The sequence below is a fragment of the Ambystoma mexicanum genome, chromosome 6q (assembly GCF_040938575.1).
Source record: "Ambystoma mexicanum isolate Mex_15411 chromosome 6q, UKY_AmexF1_1, whole genome shotgun sequence".
Lineage (NCBI taxonomy): Eukaryota > Metazoa > Chordata > Amphibia > Caudata > Ambystomatidae > Ambystoma > Ambystoma mexicanum.
In genome coordinates this window covers 673,349,174-673,364,502 of record NC_090937.1, presented here as the reverse complement: position 1 = coordinate 673,364,502, position 15,329 = coordinate 673,349,174, and the positions used below count along the sequence as shown (strand labels likewise).

At 50.4% G+C, this 15,329-nt stretch overlaps 1 protein-coding gene across 2 annotated transcripts in view; it reads right to left on the bottom strand.

Annotated features, from left to right (window-relative positions):
* Window positions 1-15,329, bottom strand: part of TNIP3 (TNFAIP3 interacting protein 3) — a 451,042-nt gene that overhangs the window by 192,896 nt on the left and 242,817 nt on the right. The window contains exon 1 of one of the 2 annotated variants that reach the window (XM_069631168.1): window positions 3,500-3,850. The exons of the other annotated variant lie outside the window; for it this stretch is intronic. Coding sequence (XP_069487269.1) covers window positions 3,500-3,535 — 36 coding nt within the window. The 5' untranslated portion in view covers window positions 3,536-3,850. Of the gene's footprint in view, window positions 1-3,499; window positions 3,851-15,329 lie in introns of those variants that run through there. 2 annotated transcript variants of the gene reach the window in all.

Sequence of the window (15,329 nt, the reverse complement as noted above, 5' to 3'; positions counted from 1 at the left end):
CAGAATTTGGGTTTCAGGCCCCCTTCACTAAAAGGCCTGTGTTGAGGAAGCTGGATTGTAAAAATTGGGATGATTTAGGAATTTTGGATTTCAGACCAATCTCCACTTAAACGCCTGTGTTGGGGGAGCTGAACACACAGGGTTACCTAATTAAATTACAGTCTATAGTTTTCAAGGCAAACTGGGAATGAGCTTTGTTAATTTCGAATTTTAACAAATATCACCCTGTGGTGTTCTACCAAGGAGAATAGAGTAAATTAATATTTCTTTAGTTAAATAGGCCAAGGATTTACACAGTTTTGCCCCCTCCCCCACACCTGCTATAAAGGGAAAGGATTTAATGCCAGCAGATCCCCCACATTTTGGTTTCAAAGGGTTCAATTCTACTTACATAGAAAACCTCTGTTTAATGTTCAGGAAAGCCAGCTGCATGTCAGGACCCTCTGGAAGGACAGGGCAGGGGGTCTGGTCACTTCACTCTCAAGGATGGTCCCGCTCTCTCCACCATAGGACCCAGTCACAGTGACTAGTGATAATGGACTCTTGGTGAGTAAGAAATGGAGTGCTGTACGTATGTGAAGAAATGAAGGGGCGAGTGACTATTAATTCCTGGCTAATAGCTTATAACTTGAAATATTTGGCCCTGATGGTAGTGCACTATAATTGGTGCTTCATTTGTATCGTTCCCTTAAGTAGTGCAGCTCAGTGCTACACTGTATGTGTTACAGGAGTGGGACTTCTGTAGGAGTAACAAGTTTACAAGCCATACATCATTACTCCTTATGTTCTGTGCTAAAAAGCATAGGCAGGTCACACAGAAATGTAAATAAACCCAAATTCTTTATCAGGCATAGTGGGCGAAACATATATCAATCAATCTTAATGCAACCCTACAAGGCTAAAAAGGAAACTACAGCCTTATGCTGCGTAATACTAAATAGTTCTGTAATTAGTCTATGCAATGAGGGGACTGTGTGTGTGACATATATGAATCACACCTGTTTAAAAGGAAGTTCAGAGTTGTTGCACTTCAATCACAAGCTCACTTCTGAGACACAAGGCAAGTGCTACAGCATTGAAAAAAACAGCAGCCTGGATGTGTTTTGAAGGTTCCATTGCAAAGTTTAACAACAAAGGCTCCATTTGATGTGGAGTGCCACACCTTCTTATTAAAACTCTACCAGTCGTGTTGAGAGAGTTATCGATACTGTCCCATTGGTAGTTTAGTTGCCTTACTGACAAGTGCTGCACAGTTCCATTAGACACACAGCATCCAATGCCATGCTGTCTAATACAATTAATAGCAGCCAGTCTGAAAGGTTTTCTATAGAGCCATGAAAAGAGTATTCAAAAATGTTCCTCTGATCAAATGCTTATCAGCTCTGCTGAAAGGAGCAGTCATGCCAAGTACAAATCTGGTCTTTCTGCTTTTAATGTATTGAAGCTCTTCCGAGAAATGCCTGTACAGTGCCATGAAGTGACTGCGAGGTGACACTGAGCGCTATGTAAAAATTGCATTGGGCAGTATTCCTCTGAAAAATCAATAAAGTACATGCAGGCTAGGCAGCTCTATTATGTTACATACTGTGGCTACAATTTAAGGCCTGCCATAATAGCACATACAATTCTAAAATAACCCATACAATACTATGTGGGTCTGCAGTGATGGCCCCAAGAGGCCTGTTTGACACTAAACAAATTGAAGGAAATTGCTGGAGACCTTTGTTGGGATTACCCCAGAGCACCCTGATAAAATTAATCTGAGGTGATTTTGGACTGGCAGCTACCAAGTTTTTAACCCAGGGTCATGCTCTAGGTCTGTATGTTAAACAAATGAAATCATGGGCACATACTCCTAATTCGTTGCTATGCAAACATTGCTCAGAAGCTTGGTTTGCTAGAAGGTGTATTAACATGCTGGTTAAGCATGGCATTAGTGCAACGGTAAGTGAAGGCCTTAGCCGCATACTGGAGGAGGTACAAGCCAAATTGAGCACTCTTGATCATTTCAGAGCACCTGTGTACTAAAGTCAATTGAGTAAAATATGTAAACTAATGTCCTGCAGTACTGCAGTAGGCATTACACCATCTCACGTGGCAGAGCTGCTTGTAACAGGCAGAAGTGCTGAAAATATTAAGCACCCAGAAATCAAATATTTCCTCCTCTCTGTACAATTAACAACATTATCATGCATCCATAATTATTTTACCATCTCAAAATTGGTAGACATCAAAGGATGCTACCCACAGTAAGAGCTTTATTTGCACAGCGGGAGAAGCTACTGCGGTCCTCCTAACGGTTCCAGTGTCTTCCTGTGAGGCTGAGAGGAGTTTTAGTGCTTTACAATGACTGAAAACGTGGCTACGTACAACTATGACTCAGAAAAGACTCACTCATGTTTGTGTGTTCAATATACACAAAGATATAACGGATCAAGTTCACACACAAACAATTACAACAGAGTTTGTCATGCGTACCGAACGCCGCAGAAATATTTGTTTTTTTTAACAAATGTTCATGATCATCACTCACAGCAAATAAATGGGCAGATTTTACTCTGTAGTTTGTGTCTGCAGCAAAGTCCACAAGGTGTCCCCTGTCCCCCCCAGATTGTATGTGTCTCCTACGCCTCCTGTAGTTCACACATACACAGGTATTTAAACCTCATGAGAAATCTAAAGGATTTCTCTGTGGCACTGCACTGAAGGTGCTAAGGGTCACCATACAAAAAGCAGATGCCTATGGAGTTTGTCAGACTCCAAAAACCCTGAAACGACACCATCCAAATTAGGTCAAAACACATGAGAGAGTGAAAGATCTCACTCACTCCAGGGTTAAAATTAAAAATTCCTAAATCCAGAAAAAGAGCAGGGGGCTTTTATGTCTCAGGAGGATAGCTCAGGGGCAACATGCTTGCTTTGGAAGCAAAGCAACACGAAGCAACACAGGTTCGATCCCCGTGTTATAAATAACCAATCATATAAGGTGGGAGGAATTAAGCACCAAAAAGAAAATTCTTCCTAACAGATGCTAATTATTATTATTTTACAATTAGCTAATCAATTACGTTTAAAAACTGAGCGGTTTAATGACTGGGAGAGACACAACATTGAACTGAATTAAAGCTATCAAACACGCCCATATATCATGACTTACCACGCCACGAACATTTAAAGGCCCCCAGATACAGTGTAATGCTCTAATAAGCTCCTTCGGAGAGGAACTTCGGCTGCACCCATCACGGGTGGGGAGTAGATCTTTGTTAAGTACTATGCTCACACCTTTTTCGTGGGAAGCCCAGTCTGGTGAGTACTTGCTCACTACTACTATAAGAAGGGTGGCGATATGTAAACGAAGAGTTTCTCCCAAGCCGACCAGATCAGCTCTTAGCAATCATTCTCTTAGCTCTGCTCAGAAAATTCGCCCGGTCAGCGCATTGCATGCCGTTTGAGTGAGCACAAGTGCCTCCAGCTCCACACATCCATGACAGCCACTTACCTCACACCGCTGCAGTGCGTACTCCGAAGCGTCCATCCTCGGTCTTCTTCCCTCAAGTGAACTTTTTAGCAGTGGCGCGCAAACGATCTTCCAAAACAGCAAGAAATATATTTTGAGAAAAACGGAGGTTTTAAAATTACAACACTAGTGGAACTGCACGTATGAATGCGTATTCTATTTGGGCAATTACTTTCAGAACTGTCTACGTCCGATTGCGGGGACGAGTGGATTCCAAGTCGTGTTCCAAAGCGCCAACGTTTTAAGCCACTGAATGCCATTCATTTTTTTTCTTGTTCCTCAAGTTTTCGGGCGTGGGATTTCCCAGTGTGTCACAAACGTGCTCTCTGACAATGAAGCATGACACGGAGTTAGGCTGTAATACAATTAAACAGCTTTGGCTTGTGTTCCACAAACGCGTGCCCCCGGGCAAGCATTGAGAAAGATAAGCATTCGGCAGCTCCTGTTACAACGCCAGTACCCGGAAAATGGAGCCACGTGTGTTTACTGTACTTTTCGGGCAATTACCACGTGCACGCACAGAGGAGTTCCCTGGGCTCGTGACATCTAATTATAGCCAAGGATATCAAGACTGAATGTGTGATGAGTGGGATTTTGTTTAAACGGCTATGGTAAAATTGCGCCCTGCTTGTAATTTTCAGTTGTTTATTCAATTAGAGCTGTGTAGATAATATAAATGAGACTGCCTTAAATGCACAGTATTTCATAACATGCCTGTAAACAAATATTTGCTGATACATACTGGACGGGAGTGTCTGTCAGTTTGAGGACACTTACAGGCCGATTCATGGAATTAATGTGCGCCGAAAAATCCGGCGCAGGCGTGCGAAAACGTGCGATTCGCAGTGAAAGAGCGAAAATCGCAGTGCAAGTGCGAATATCGCAGGGAAACCATCGCACATCTATTCATGGAAGTCCGTGCGCGAGTAAAATCAGGGATGTGCGCTGAAAAAGTGCGCGGCGCACGCCGGCGCACAGGTCATCTAACGGCGTGCGCTAAGGCCACAGCGAAAGCGCACATAGCGTGGCGCACATAACAAAAGTAGGCGGAACACGGGGCGTGACACGGGGAATGGGGAACAACTCGTGAAAATGTGGGCGTCACGGGGGAAGTACAGGAGGCAAGTGCGCGGAACGCCCACACGCTCGCCTACAACACGTATTCATGGAATCGAATAGGGCAAACCAGCGCACGGGCAAAGACGCGCACAGGCCCATACACGTCCGCCACACGAAAGCAGGTGGTAGCGTCCCTGCGCATGAAAAAAATGTGCGTCAAAATGTGCGCTAACAAAAAGCACGTATACACAGCTCTGATGAATGTCCCATACTGTGGCCCTCTAGGACAAATGACGTGCAAAGGGGTACGTGACAAACACGGACACCTGCTGTGTGAATAATAGCGTGTGCGTGTATTTCGTGGGTGAGCGGGAAGTTTTACACGCGATCGGTCCTGGGGGAGCGGGGTAAGTGTATTTCAGGGGCTCGCGGGAAGTTTAACACGCAATCGGGCCTGGGGGAGCAGGGTACGTGTATTTCAGAGGTGCGCGAGAAGTTTCACACGCGATTGGCCTGGGTACGTGTATTTCAGGGGTGCGCGAGAAGTTTTACACGCGATTGGCCTGGGTACGTGTATTTCAGGGGTACGCGAGAAGTTTTACACGCGATTGGCCTGGCTACGTGTATTTCAGGGGTGCGCGAGAAGTTTTACACGCGATTGGCCTGGGTACGTGTATTTCAGGGGTGCGTGAGAAGTTTTACACGCGATTGTCCTGGGTACGTGTATTTCAGGGGTGCGCGGGAAGTTTTACACGACATGAGTTGGATGATTGGCCTGGCTATGTGTATTTCAGGGGTGCGCGCAAAGTTTCACACACGATTGGGCCGGGTACGTGTATTTCAGGGGTGCGCGTGAAGTTTTACCCGCGATTGGGCTGTGTACATGTATTGCAGGGGTGCGCGGGAAGTTTTACACGCGATTGGGCTGGGTACGTGTATTTCAGGGGTGCACGGGTGTTTTTACAAGCGATTCGGCTGGGTATGTGTATTTCAGGGGTGCGCGGGAAGTTTTACACGCGATTGTCCTGGGTACGTGTATTTCATGGGTGCGCGAGAAGTTTTACACGCGATTGGCCTGGGTACGTGTATTTCAGGGGTGCGCGGGAAGTTTTCACACGCTATTGGGCTGGGTACGTGTATTTCAGGGGTGCGCGGGAAGTTTTACACGCGATTGGGCTGGGTACGTGTATTTCAGGGGTGCACGGGTGTTTTTACAAGCGATTCGGCAGGGTACGTGTATTTCAGGGGTGCGCGAGAAGTTTTACACGCGATTGTCCTGGGTACGTGTATTTCAGGGGTGCGCGAGGAGTTTTACACGTGATTGGCCTGGGTATGTGTATTTCAGGGGTGCGCGCGAAGTTTTACACGCGATTGGCCTGGCTACGTGTATTTCAGGGGTGTGCGGGTGTTTTCACACGCGATTGGCCTGGGTACGTGTATTTCAGGGGTGCGCGGGAAGTTTTACACGCGATTGTCCTGGGTACGTGTATTTCAGGGGTGCGCGAGGAGTTTTACACGTGATTGGCCTGGGTATGTGTATTTCAGGGGTGCGCGCGAAGTTTTACACGCGATTGGCCTGGCTACGTGTATTTCAGGGGTGTGCGGGTGTTTTCACACGCTATTGGGCTGGGTACGTGTATTTCAGGGGTCGCGTGAAGTTTCACACGCGATCGGGCCTGGGGGAGCAGGGTACCACTCACCGTCTGCCTTGCGTGTAGAAGAACGCGTAGCCAACACCCACCTGCTGTGAAGTAATAGCATGTGAACCCCAACGCCTGCAAAACACACGCACCGCACCCCACGAAAAGCACGTACAGAGCAATGGAAATCCACGTGGGATCTTCAAGCCCTGCCAGGGCAACGCCCATGCGCAATACATCACAGACGCGCTTACGCGCTAAGGGCCTTTGGTCCAATGAAATTGCATATGCGTGCTGACGCGCTTACGCGCTAAGGCCCTTTTCTCGAATTACACGCTGACGTGCAAGATTTTCACATGCCAAATCACTCCGTATCAAGCTGGCCACGCATAAGCACACGGAAGACCACGCTCCTGCTCAGAAGGCCGAATCACTGCCCCCCAGAGCCCCGAGCAGCCTCCCACCTGCCATCTGCTGCTGCCTGACTGCCTGCTGCCCACGTGCCCTGCTATTTGCTGCCTGTACATCAGCCAGGGGTGCAGTTGCTGTGACCACCCCTGCTGGAACCGAAGACTCCCGACTGGGATTACATCGCTCCACAGCCCAGCCCAGGACCCAGTTGCCCACCCACTCCTGCCTCTGGGGTTGCCATGTCGGGCACCACACCATCTGGCAGCACTGGCAACCCCCAGCCAGAGAGGCAGAGGGCCACCAGCTTCAGTGCCACCGAAGTTGGTGTCCTGGTGGAGCAAGTCCTGGGGCAGTATGATGCCCTCTACGGAAGTTTGCGCGCTGACAAGGAAGGACGGACCAGGATCTGGACGGACATCGTGACTGCCATCAACGCGGAGGGGGTGGCAGTCCGCGACTTCGAACATGTCAAGAAGCGCTGGGAGGACTTCAGGTCCAGGACCCTCAACAAGGCCCGGCGCCTTGTGAAGCCAGCGGATGTTAAGGGGCGCCGGGGCCACCTGTTGGAACATCAGATGAGGGTCCTGGAACGCATATCCCCAGCGCTCCATGTCCAGGTCCTTGAGAGGAAGGCCCGTCTGGAGTCGAGCGATAAGTGTACATGCATACTGATTGTAAGCTGTGCGTGTGGTGGTGTGCCTGTAGTGTGCAGATTTCACATGTGTTTTTGGAGGGCCATGTATGGATGTGTATATACAGGGCCGTGGGGCTAACACATGCAAGTCCTCTCTTGTGTGAGACACATGGATGGTGCATGTGTGTGTAAGCTTGCATGCCAAATGCAGATGTCTGAGCAAACATGTTTGAATGACTGTGTATGTAAGTTGTCATGGTTGTGGTGTCACACATGTATGTCGGTTCCAGCTGCATGTATCCGCACCATGTACATGTGCATGTGTGTGTATTTCACAAGGTTGCAACAGAGATGCAACATGGATGCTTGGGACACTGATATGTAGAAGACTGGTTGCCAGATGTGGCATGGGTGCAAATCTCATCACTGCGACAGTTGGTGGAGGTGTACACATGCATGTAGGTGTGGTGGCGTTTGTGCATGTCTAGTGCACTCCCTGTGTTTCATGTGATGTCTGGCTCACCTTTGGCTGCTCATGCTGTTGTATGTGTATGAATGTTGCTGGCTGTTGCCATATGGCTGTGGAATTGCTCATGTGTGTGAGTTGACATGCCATGTTTGTTGGGGATTGTGATGCCATGTCTGAAGTCTGACACTGCCACTCATGTGCAACTGTCATGTGTGTATCAGTCCGTTGTACAGTATCCTGATGCCTGTCTCCTATCTCTCCCTGTCTGCAGCGTCAACTGATGAAGAGGGCGGAGAGGGCGCTGTGGAGCACAGCGGCAGGGATCACACCACCAGCCGGAGACGCAAGGCCTGGCTCCCCTCCCATGTTGTCATCTTTTCGGGGAGTGAGGAGTCCGGTGCCGCGTCCCAGGCCGCAGCTGCCGAGGGAAGGTCCAAGAGGCAGAGGTCGGAGTTGGACTCCTCGGCAGCAGAAGGGGCAGCTGAGACCCCACAGGGTCCGACGGCAGAAGATGGCACGGAGTCATCCAGGTTGGTGGGGGGTTTGGTGGAGGAGGAGGAGGCCGTGCAAAGGACAGAGATGGGGTCTGGAGGTGGGGATTCCACTGGTGCTAGTGGTGCAGCGCAGGAGCAGGGACAGGAGGCAGCACAGGCCGCCGCGGAGGTGCCTGTGTGTAATCCTGTCCCCGATCCTGTGACTGCACCATCCCGCACCAGCAGGGATGCCTCTGTCCAGACCCGTTTTCAGGGAGGGGATGAGTTTACAACAACTGGCCTTCCTCTCTCTGCGGACGTGGCTATCCGGGACCGGGTTGAGCCTGTCCTGGGTGGGGTGGCGATGCGTCAACGGGCCATGCGAGGTGACCTGCAGTCTTTTCATGGGGAGACTGCACGTCATCTCGAATGGCTCGTTGACCACGTCAGCCTACTGGGACAGGTCACCCAAGCCGGATTCCTCTGTTTACTGGAACTTGTTTCGACCACCTCCTCACCTGAACCCCCTATGCGCCAGTCGTCCTCCGTGCCATCTTCCCACCCATGTATCACCTGGGTGCCCTGTGGAGCTGCCTCTGACCGTGCGGCCAGGCTGCTGGAGGAAAGATCCCTGCCACAGTCGGGAGTCGGTCGTCCAGCAGGGTTGGCCGCCTCAACAACTGCACCCCAGCTGGAGGAGGATGTGCAGGCAGCAGGAGCCAGGGCACAGGCACAGCAGCAGCAGCGGTAACAAGGTGGGAGCCATGATGGCTCGGGGCCTTCGACATCGGAGGGGCAGGCATCGGCCGGATGGCAGGAGGACCCAGGACGGGAAGTGTCTTCCGTGTGGCAGCGGTTGGGCCACGCCATAGATGCGGAGCGGCAGCGGGCGGAAGAGCCATGGCTCACGATGGTCAGGGCGGAGAACTCCATGCGGAGGGCCCTGAGGCGGGCCGAGTGCCTCGAGGCCATTCGCAGGGACCTGGGGGTCCAGATGTCATCGCCCCTGCGAATCCTCGGGGCCATCGAAGTGGACCGCCTCTGGGACATCGAGCAGGAGTTCGATGATGCCCTGGCCCGGGAAATCAGGAAGTGAGCCGTCGGACTAGCCCACTGCCATTGTATAAAGTTAATTAGTGTTAGGTTTCCTTTTGGTTTTCATTTCATTTGGGGTGCTTGGACAATGCCCCACCTTTTTGTATATAGTTTTTTTCGTAGGTAGTTTCTTAGGTAGGTTTCTTTTCTTTTGTCGGGCTCATGGACCCTTGAACATTGCTTGTAAATTAGTTGGACATTGGATTCTTGTGGACTTATAATTTGGATTTCACCATGGAGCAATGGATTTTACTTTTTACGTTTCCTTTGGATTTGATTTGGTGGACGGAGAGTTTGGACAATGGATCATTAGGATTTCTTTGGATACTTATACTTTTCATTTTCTTATTTTTTTTACTTGATTTTCATTTCATGTTTGGCTTTTTTTATGATTTCATTTCATTGCATTGATTTTGGTCATAATACATTTTTATATTTTACTTCCATGTGTGTGATTTGCTCATTGGGTTCATGCATGTCAAAATGTGGGTTTACAGTATCAATGGCAACCGGTGTGTGTGTGTGACGGACATGTGTTGATGTACATAGTTGACTTCTGTCTTGAGATGGCCAAGTCAGTGTGGGGTGGATTGGGAAGATCATTGCGTGTCAAGACTGGGGTGGCGTTCTGTGGTATTTTGTTGGACATGAGGCCCATGATTGTGCATCTTCATGTCATGTTGGGGGGGACATGAGTGGGGGCCAGCTGGCAGGTGCCCCTGACTGCTGGGGGATGGGGGTGCAGGGGGACATGTGTGGGGGCCTGCTGGCAGGTGAACCTGACTGCTGGGGGGTGGGGGTGCAGGGGGACATGTGTGGGGGCCTGCTGGCAGGTGCCCCTGACTGCTGGGGGGTGGGGGTGCTGGGAGACATGAGTTGGTGATCATATTGCAACGTGACATGTGGCTTGGCAGGGGGGTATGCCCATGGTGGATGGGCTGCCTGCGGGACATGACCAGGGGTGCAGGGTAGTCCCCTGTGGTGTGGGATGCCTGCAGGGGCCGTGGAGGGGGTAGAGGGGACACCTGGGAGGAACCACACTGCCAATCGCATGTGAAACTTCACGCAAACCCCTGAAATACACGTACCCAGCACATTCGCGTGTGAAACTACCCGCGAACCCCTGAAATACACGTACCCCACTCGCCCAGGCCCAATCGCGTGTGAAACTTCCCGCGCACCCCTGAAATACACGTACCCAGGCCAATCGCGTGTGAAACTTCCCATGCACCCCTGAAATACACATACCCAGCCCATTCGCGTGTGAAACTACCCGCGCACCCCTGAAATACACATACCCAGGCCAATCGCGTGTGAAAACACCCGTGCACCCCTGGAATACAGGTACCCAGGCCAGTCGTGTGTGAAAACACACGCGCACCCCTGAAATACACGTACCCAGGCCAATCGCGTGTAGAACTTCCCGCGCACCCCTGGAATACACGTACACTGCTCCCCCAGGCCCGATCGCGTGTGAAGATTCCTGCGCACCCCTGAAATACACGTACCCAGCCCATTCGCGTGTAAAACTTCCCGCGCACCCCTGGAATACACGTACACCGCTCCCCCAGGCCCATTCGCGTGTAAGACTTCCCGCGCACCCCTGAAATACACGTATCCAGGCCAATCGCGTGTGAAAACACCCGCGCATCCCTGAAATACACGTACCCAGGCCAGTCGTGTGTGAAAACACACGCGCACCCCTGAAATACACATACCCAGGCAAATTGCGTGTGAAAACACCCGCGCACCCCTGAAATACACGTACACAGGTCAGTCGCGTGTGAAAACACATGCGCACCCCTGAAATACACGTACCCAGGCCAATCGCGTATAGAACTTCCCACGCACCCCTGGAATACACGTACACCGCTCCCCCAGGCCCGATCGCGTGTAAAACTTCCCGCGCACCCCTGAAATACACGTACCCAGCCCAATCGCGTGTAACACTTCCCGCGCACCCCTAAAATACACGTACCCAGGCCAATCGCGTGTGAAACTTCACGCGAACCCCAGTTATACACGTACCCACTCGCACAGGCCCTTTCGCGTGTGGAAGTTACCGCGAAACACGTAATACACGTTCCCCGCTTGGCATTTGCTGTTTGGCAGTCCGGTAAACTGGTTTTGGGTTGTCGCAGACCTTTGCGCTGGATTGGGGATTTTGATGCCTTTTCCTTGCGCAAGGGCGTTCTTGGGGGCGTAACTGGCGCTGCTGCAGGGTCGCTGCACCGCTGTGCGCCACGGCTGGTTTTGGAGGCTAATATCCATGAATACGCTGTGCGCTGAAATGCAGTCTATCGCACGGGAACACTGTGCGCCAGCCGCCTGCGCCACTTTTGTGCGAATTTCCATGAATTACCCTGTTAGTTTGCTACAGATACATACGTTTAGACAGTAAACGATCGTCTGCTCACCATGGGGTGCAGAAGTCTTTTTGCTGTGTCTATCACTAATTAGAAGTGGGCGAGCCTGACGAGGACCAGGCCGGCACAAGCTCCAAAGGGAGGGGGGTCGGCGGGGAGGAGCGGGTGCGGGGGTCTTCTAGCCCAATCCTGCTTTCGGGGCGGTAACCCCGGATGCCACTGGCCCCACCATAGCGAAAAATAAATTGACAATTCTTTCTATTTCGCCGGCGTGCGGAGCAGGCAAAATAAAGAGAAATGCCCATTTATTTTTCTTCATATTAAACCGGGGTGACCGGGCGTTCGGGTTTTCCCGGGACAGTCCGGGGAAATAACCTGACGTCCCAGTGTCCCAGGAGTTTTTTTATTTTACAAACCCCATCTGGGGTTTTCCCTACGGTCCCTTTTTTTGCCAGGACCCGATTTCGGACCCGATTTCCTGGCGCAACTCTTTCTGTGCTAATGGGGGACCGAGAGATTTCATGGGATCGGCCCATGGTGGGATCCTACAGCCAGGCGTGACGCCAGGCTCGGCCCTGGCTCGGCCCTACCCATGAACTCACTGACTCCCCTATCTCTATTACTAATTACATCTGTCTGCAGATATGCTTGCAAATGTTTTTGGAACTTTTAACATAATTCCTTTAGGGGTGAGCTATGATGGGTGGGCTGTGGTAAGCAGAGTTGAACTAGAGGGGGTGGAAGGAAGGATCTAGGATGTGTTGGTGGGAATGAGCTAAATTGAGACACCCAACGAGTGGGGGAAGGTGCACAGGTGTGACTAGCGTAGGTGGCCGATTATTGGCATTGTGGAGCTAGGGTTAGTTTGTGGGGTAGGCATGCGTCAGCTATGCTGGCACATTTAATGTAGTGTGGGGGAATGCAGTAGGCAGGGGTGAGGTAGGGTGGATCAGTCGAGCTACAATGGCACAACCAGGTAAGTTAGGGTTGGAGGGTTGAGAAGTAGGGTAAGGTGAGTAGGGTGGATCTAAGATTGTAAATAGTGGTTAGTCAGGGTGAGCTAAGGTTCTTGGGTCTATGAAGAGGTATGCCCTTGGGGGGGGCAGGTTTGAGCTTGGCTGTGTGGGTGGGATTATGTGGGGTGACAGAGGATGGGAGCTACAGCTGGGCATTAACACCTCCTTTTTTGTGAGTTGATATATTGTATGTACTATATCTTCTGGCATTAAAGTGTGTGACATATGTCAAACAGTGAGGACATGATTAGAAGTAAGTGCCTGTGCCAGGTGCCCATCACCAATTTCAAGGGACTACCCTTTCATGGGAGCACAGAGGATCAAAGTGAACATATACGGCAAAGCGAGCTTGGAGCACATCTCTCTAAAATGGAGGGAAACCTGAATGACTGTCTGACAATTCACCTGCACCCTGGGATAAAGAGACTTTAAGCCCCATGCACGTATTTAGTCAAATTGCGATCCTCCCTCTTCAAACGCTTGCAGCAACATCACCACTTATCCATCTCCATGTGAACACAGCACGCGCAACATGAGCAGCAAAATCCTTTTACCCAGGGTTGGGCTTAATGCATGATCCGCTCTTTGACAATCCTGTGTGTGGATACAGTATTCTACGGCTCAATGGTTAGTATATACGGTGTGCACAGTGTGCTGAGTTGCAATTCAGCAGTAGACGCTGCGGTGTGGCGGATCGGAAAGCTAACCAATTGACAGCATTGTTTTTTTTCTATTGCTGAGTGGATGTGGGAAGGACCAAAATACTCCCTTGTACGCGGTATGTGCACAGTGTGCTCAGTGCGCTGAGTTGCAGTTTGTTAGTAAACGCTGCAGTGTGGCAGATCAGAAAGCTAACTAATAGACAGCAGATTCTTTTTTTGCCACTCAACAAGGCCTCAGCTGTTTTTAAATTAATGCATTTCTAAATATGTCAGTTAACAACTGCTTGCTCCCAGTAATCTTAGTTTGATTTTCAGGCTCCATATTTCAATTTTTATTTTCTGGGCTTGAGGGAGGTGGGAGGGCATGGGTGAGGTGTGTAACGGTTTATTGAGAGGCCACCCTCCACATAGGGAGTTCCTTCCCTCTCCAAGCTAAGTTTCACACAATACATGCTTAATGTTAGTTTTTTTATTCAGCCCTATTTCCAATTCATCTAATACCCCTTGGATTCCTCCCCCGGAGTTGCCAATGAGCCAAAAACCAGGAGATTGTGCAGGAAATGTATTTGTATTTATTTAAATTAGAACTAACAGAAATCAAAATAACCTACGTATGTCACTGTAACACTCGCCTTGTATCCACAGGGACGCCACCCGACCTGGCTGGATAGCTTCCAAATTGGATTCGCCTTCCTCAGGTACCCGTTTTGCCAAGGGTCTATTCTGGAAGACAGGTGTTCAGTTTTAGCCTACAATCTCCTTTTCTCGGGGCCCACCTCCCAGATGTCCCCAGCGACCCCTCAGAGTCTACCTCACCTTGTGCTTAGGTAAGATGCGCTCTCCGTCCTGCTGTTCTGTGCAGGGGTGCGTTGTGGTTGGGCACCTTGTTGCCTAGTTGCTTCACTGGCGTGGACCCTGGAGTCCAGACCTGCTGCGACTCCTCTCTTGAAGTCAGGGGTGGACTGGCCTTTAGGGAACTCTGGAGATTTCCCAGTGGGCCTCTTCACCCTGGGCCTCTTTTCTGTGGTATTTCCAAATTTTCTCATAGGAAAAGCATTGGGCTTGCTGAAAATGTGTCATATAGGGCCACTTTGAACTTTATTTCCAGGCCTCTTTCGGTCCCCAGTAATTATTTCCAGGGCCTCTTTTAGTTCCCAGTCCAGCCCTGCTTGAAGTAAGTCTATAGTTGTTAAGTATTGTGTGTCCGTAATTGTAATTGCCCTGTTTAATCTTCTCTTTCTCTCGTAGATGCAGAAAGAATGGTGATGATGTCGAGCTGATGGAGAGGGCAGTGCTCGAGTTGGTAAGTGGATGCGCAAAGCGCAGCGCTATGTGTGTTTTTTTGTAATCACGCTAACCTGTATTGTTCTTTTCTTGCAGGTCGCCGCAATGTCCTGGATGAAGTGCGGTCGGAAGAACGTGGAACGCAGAGTGGAAGGCGTCCAGACCGCCGTCAGGTACCAACAGCGCTTCGCAAGGTAAGCGCGATTCCGCAAGATGCTCGAAAATGAAGCGAACTCTTGCTAATGTTGTCTTCTTCTCTCTTTTTCCCAGGATGTTGCTTTCGGACGAAGACGGACCACGGAGAAGAGACTGGAACACTCGAGGAGCTGGATTGCCAACCAGGTAAGGATGAATAATGGAGTTCTTCTTCTTCTTTGCAGGTGCAGACCTGGAATGCTGCGGACAGGTCACGGTGAACGTCATGCTGCGAGTGCAGGGCAACACGAAGCGCGTGCTGCAGTTCGGGCGTGGCTTAAATAGCCTACAGGTATCCCAGGTGCCTTCAGGGTCGGACCACGCCCCAGATGCTAGACCGCATGGTTCAGTTCCGAACTGAACCCAATGGGGGCAGGCATGTTGATCCATTCCCCAATGGAAGCTCCATCTGCTATATGAGCCTGGTGCCAAAGGCGCAAGGACTGACTCCAGGAGGGCCGAGAGGGGCATAATTGGGCCCTTGGAGCCCTGTAGGGACATTGTGGTG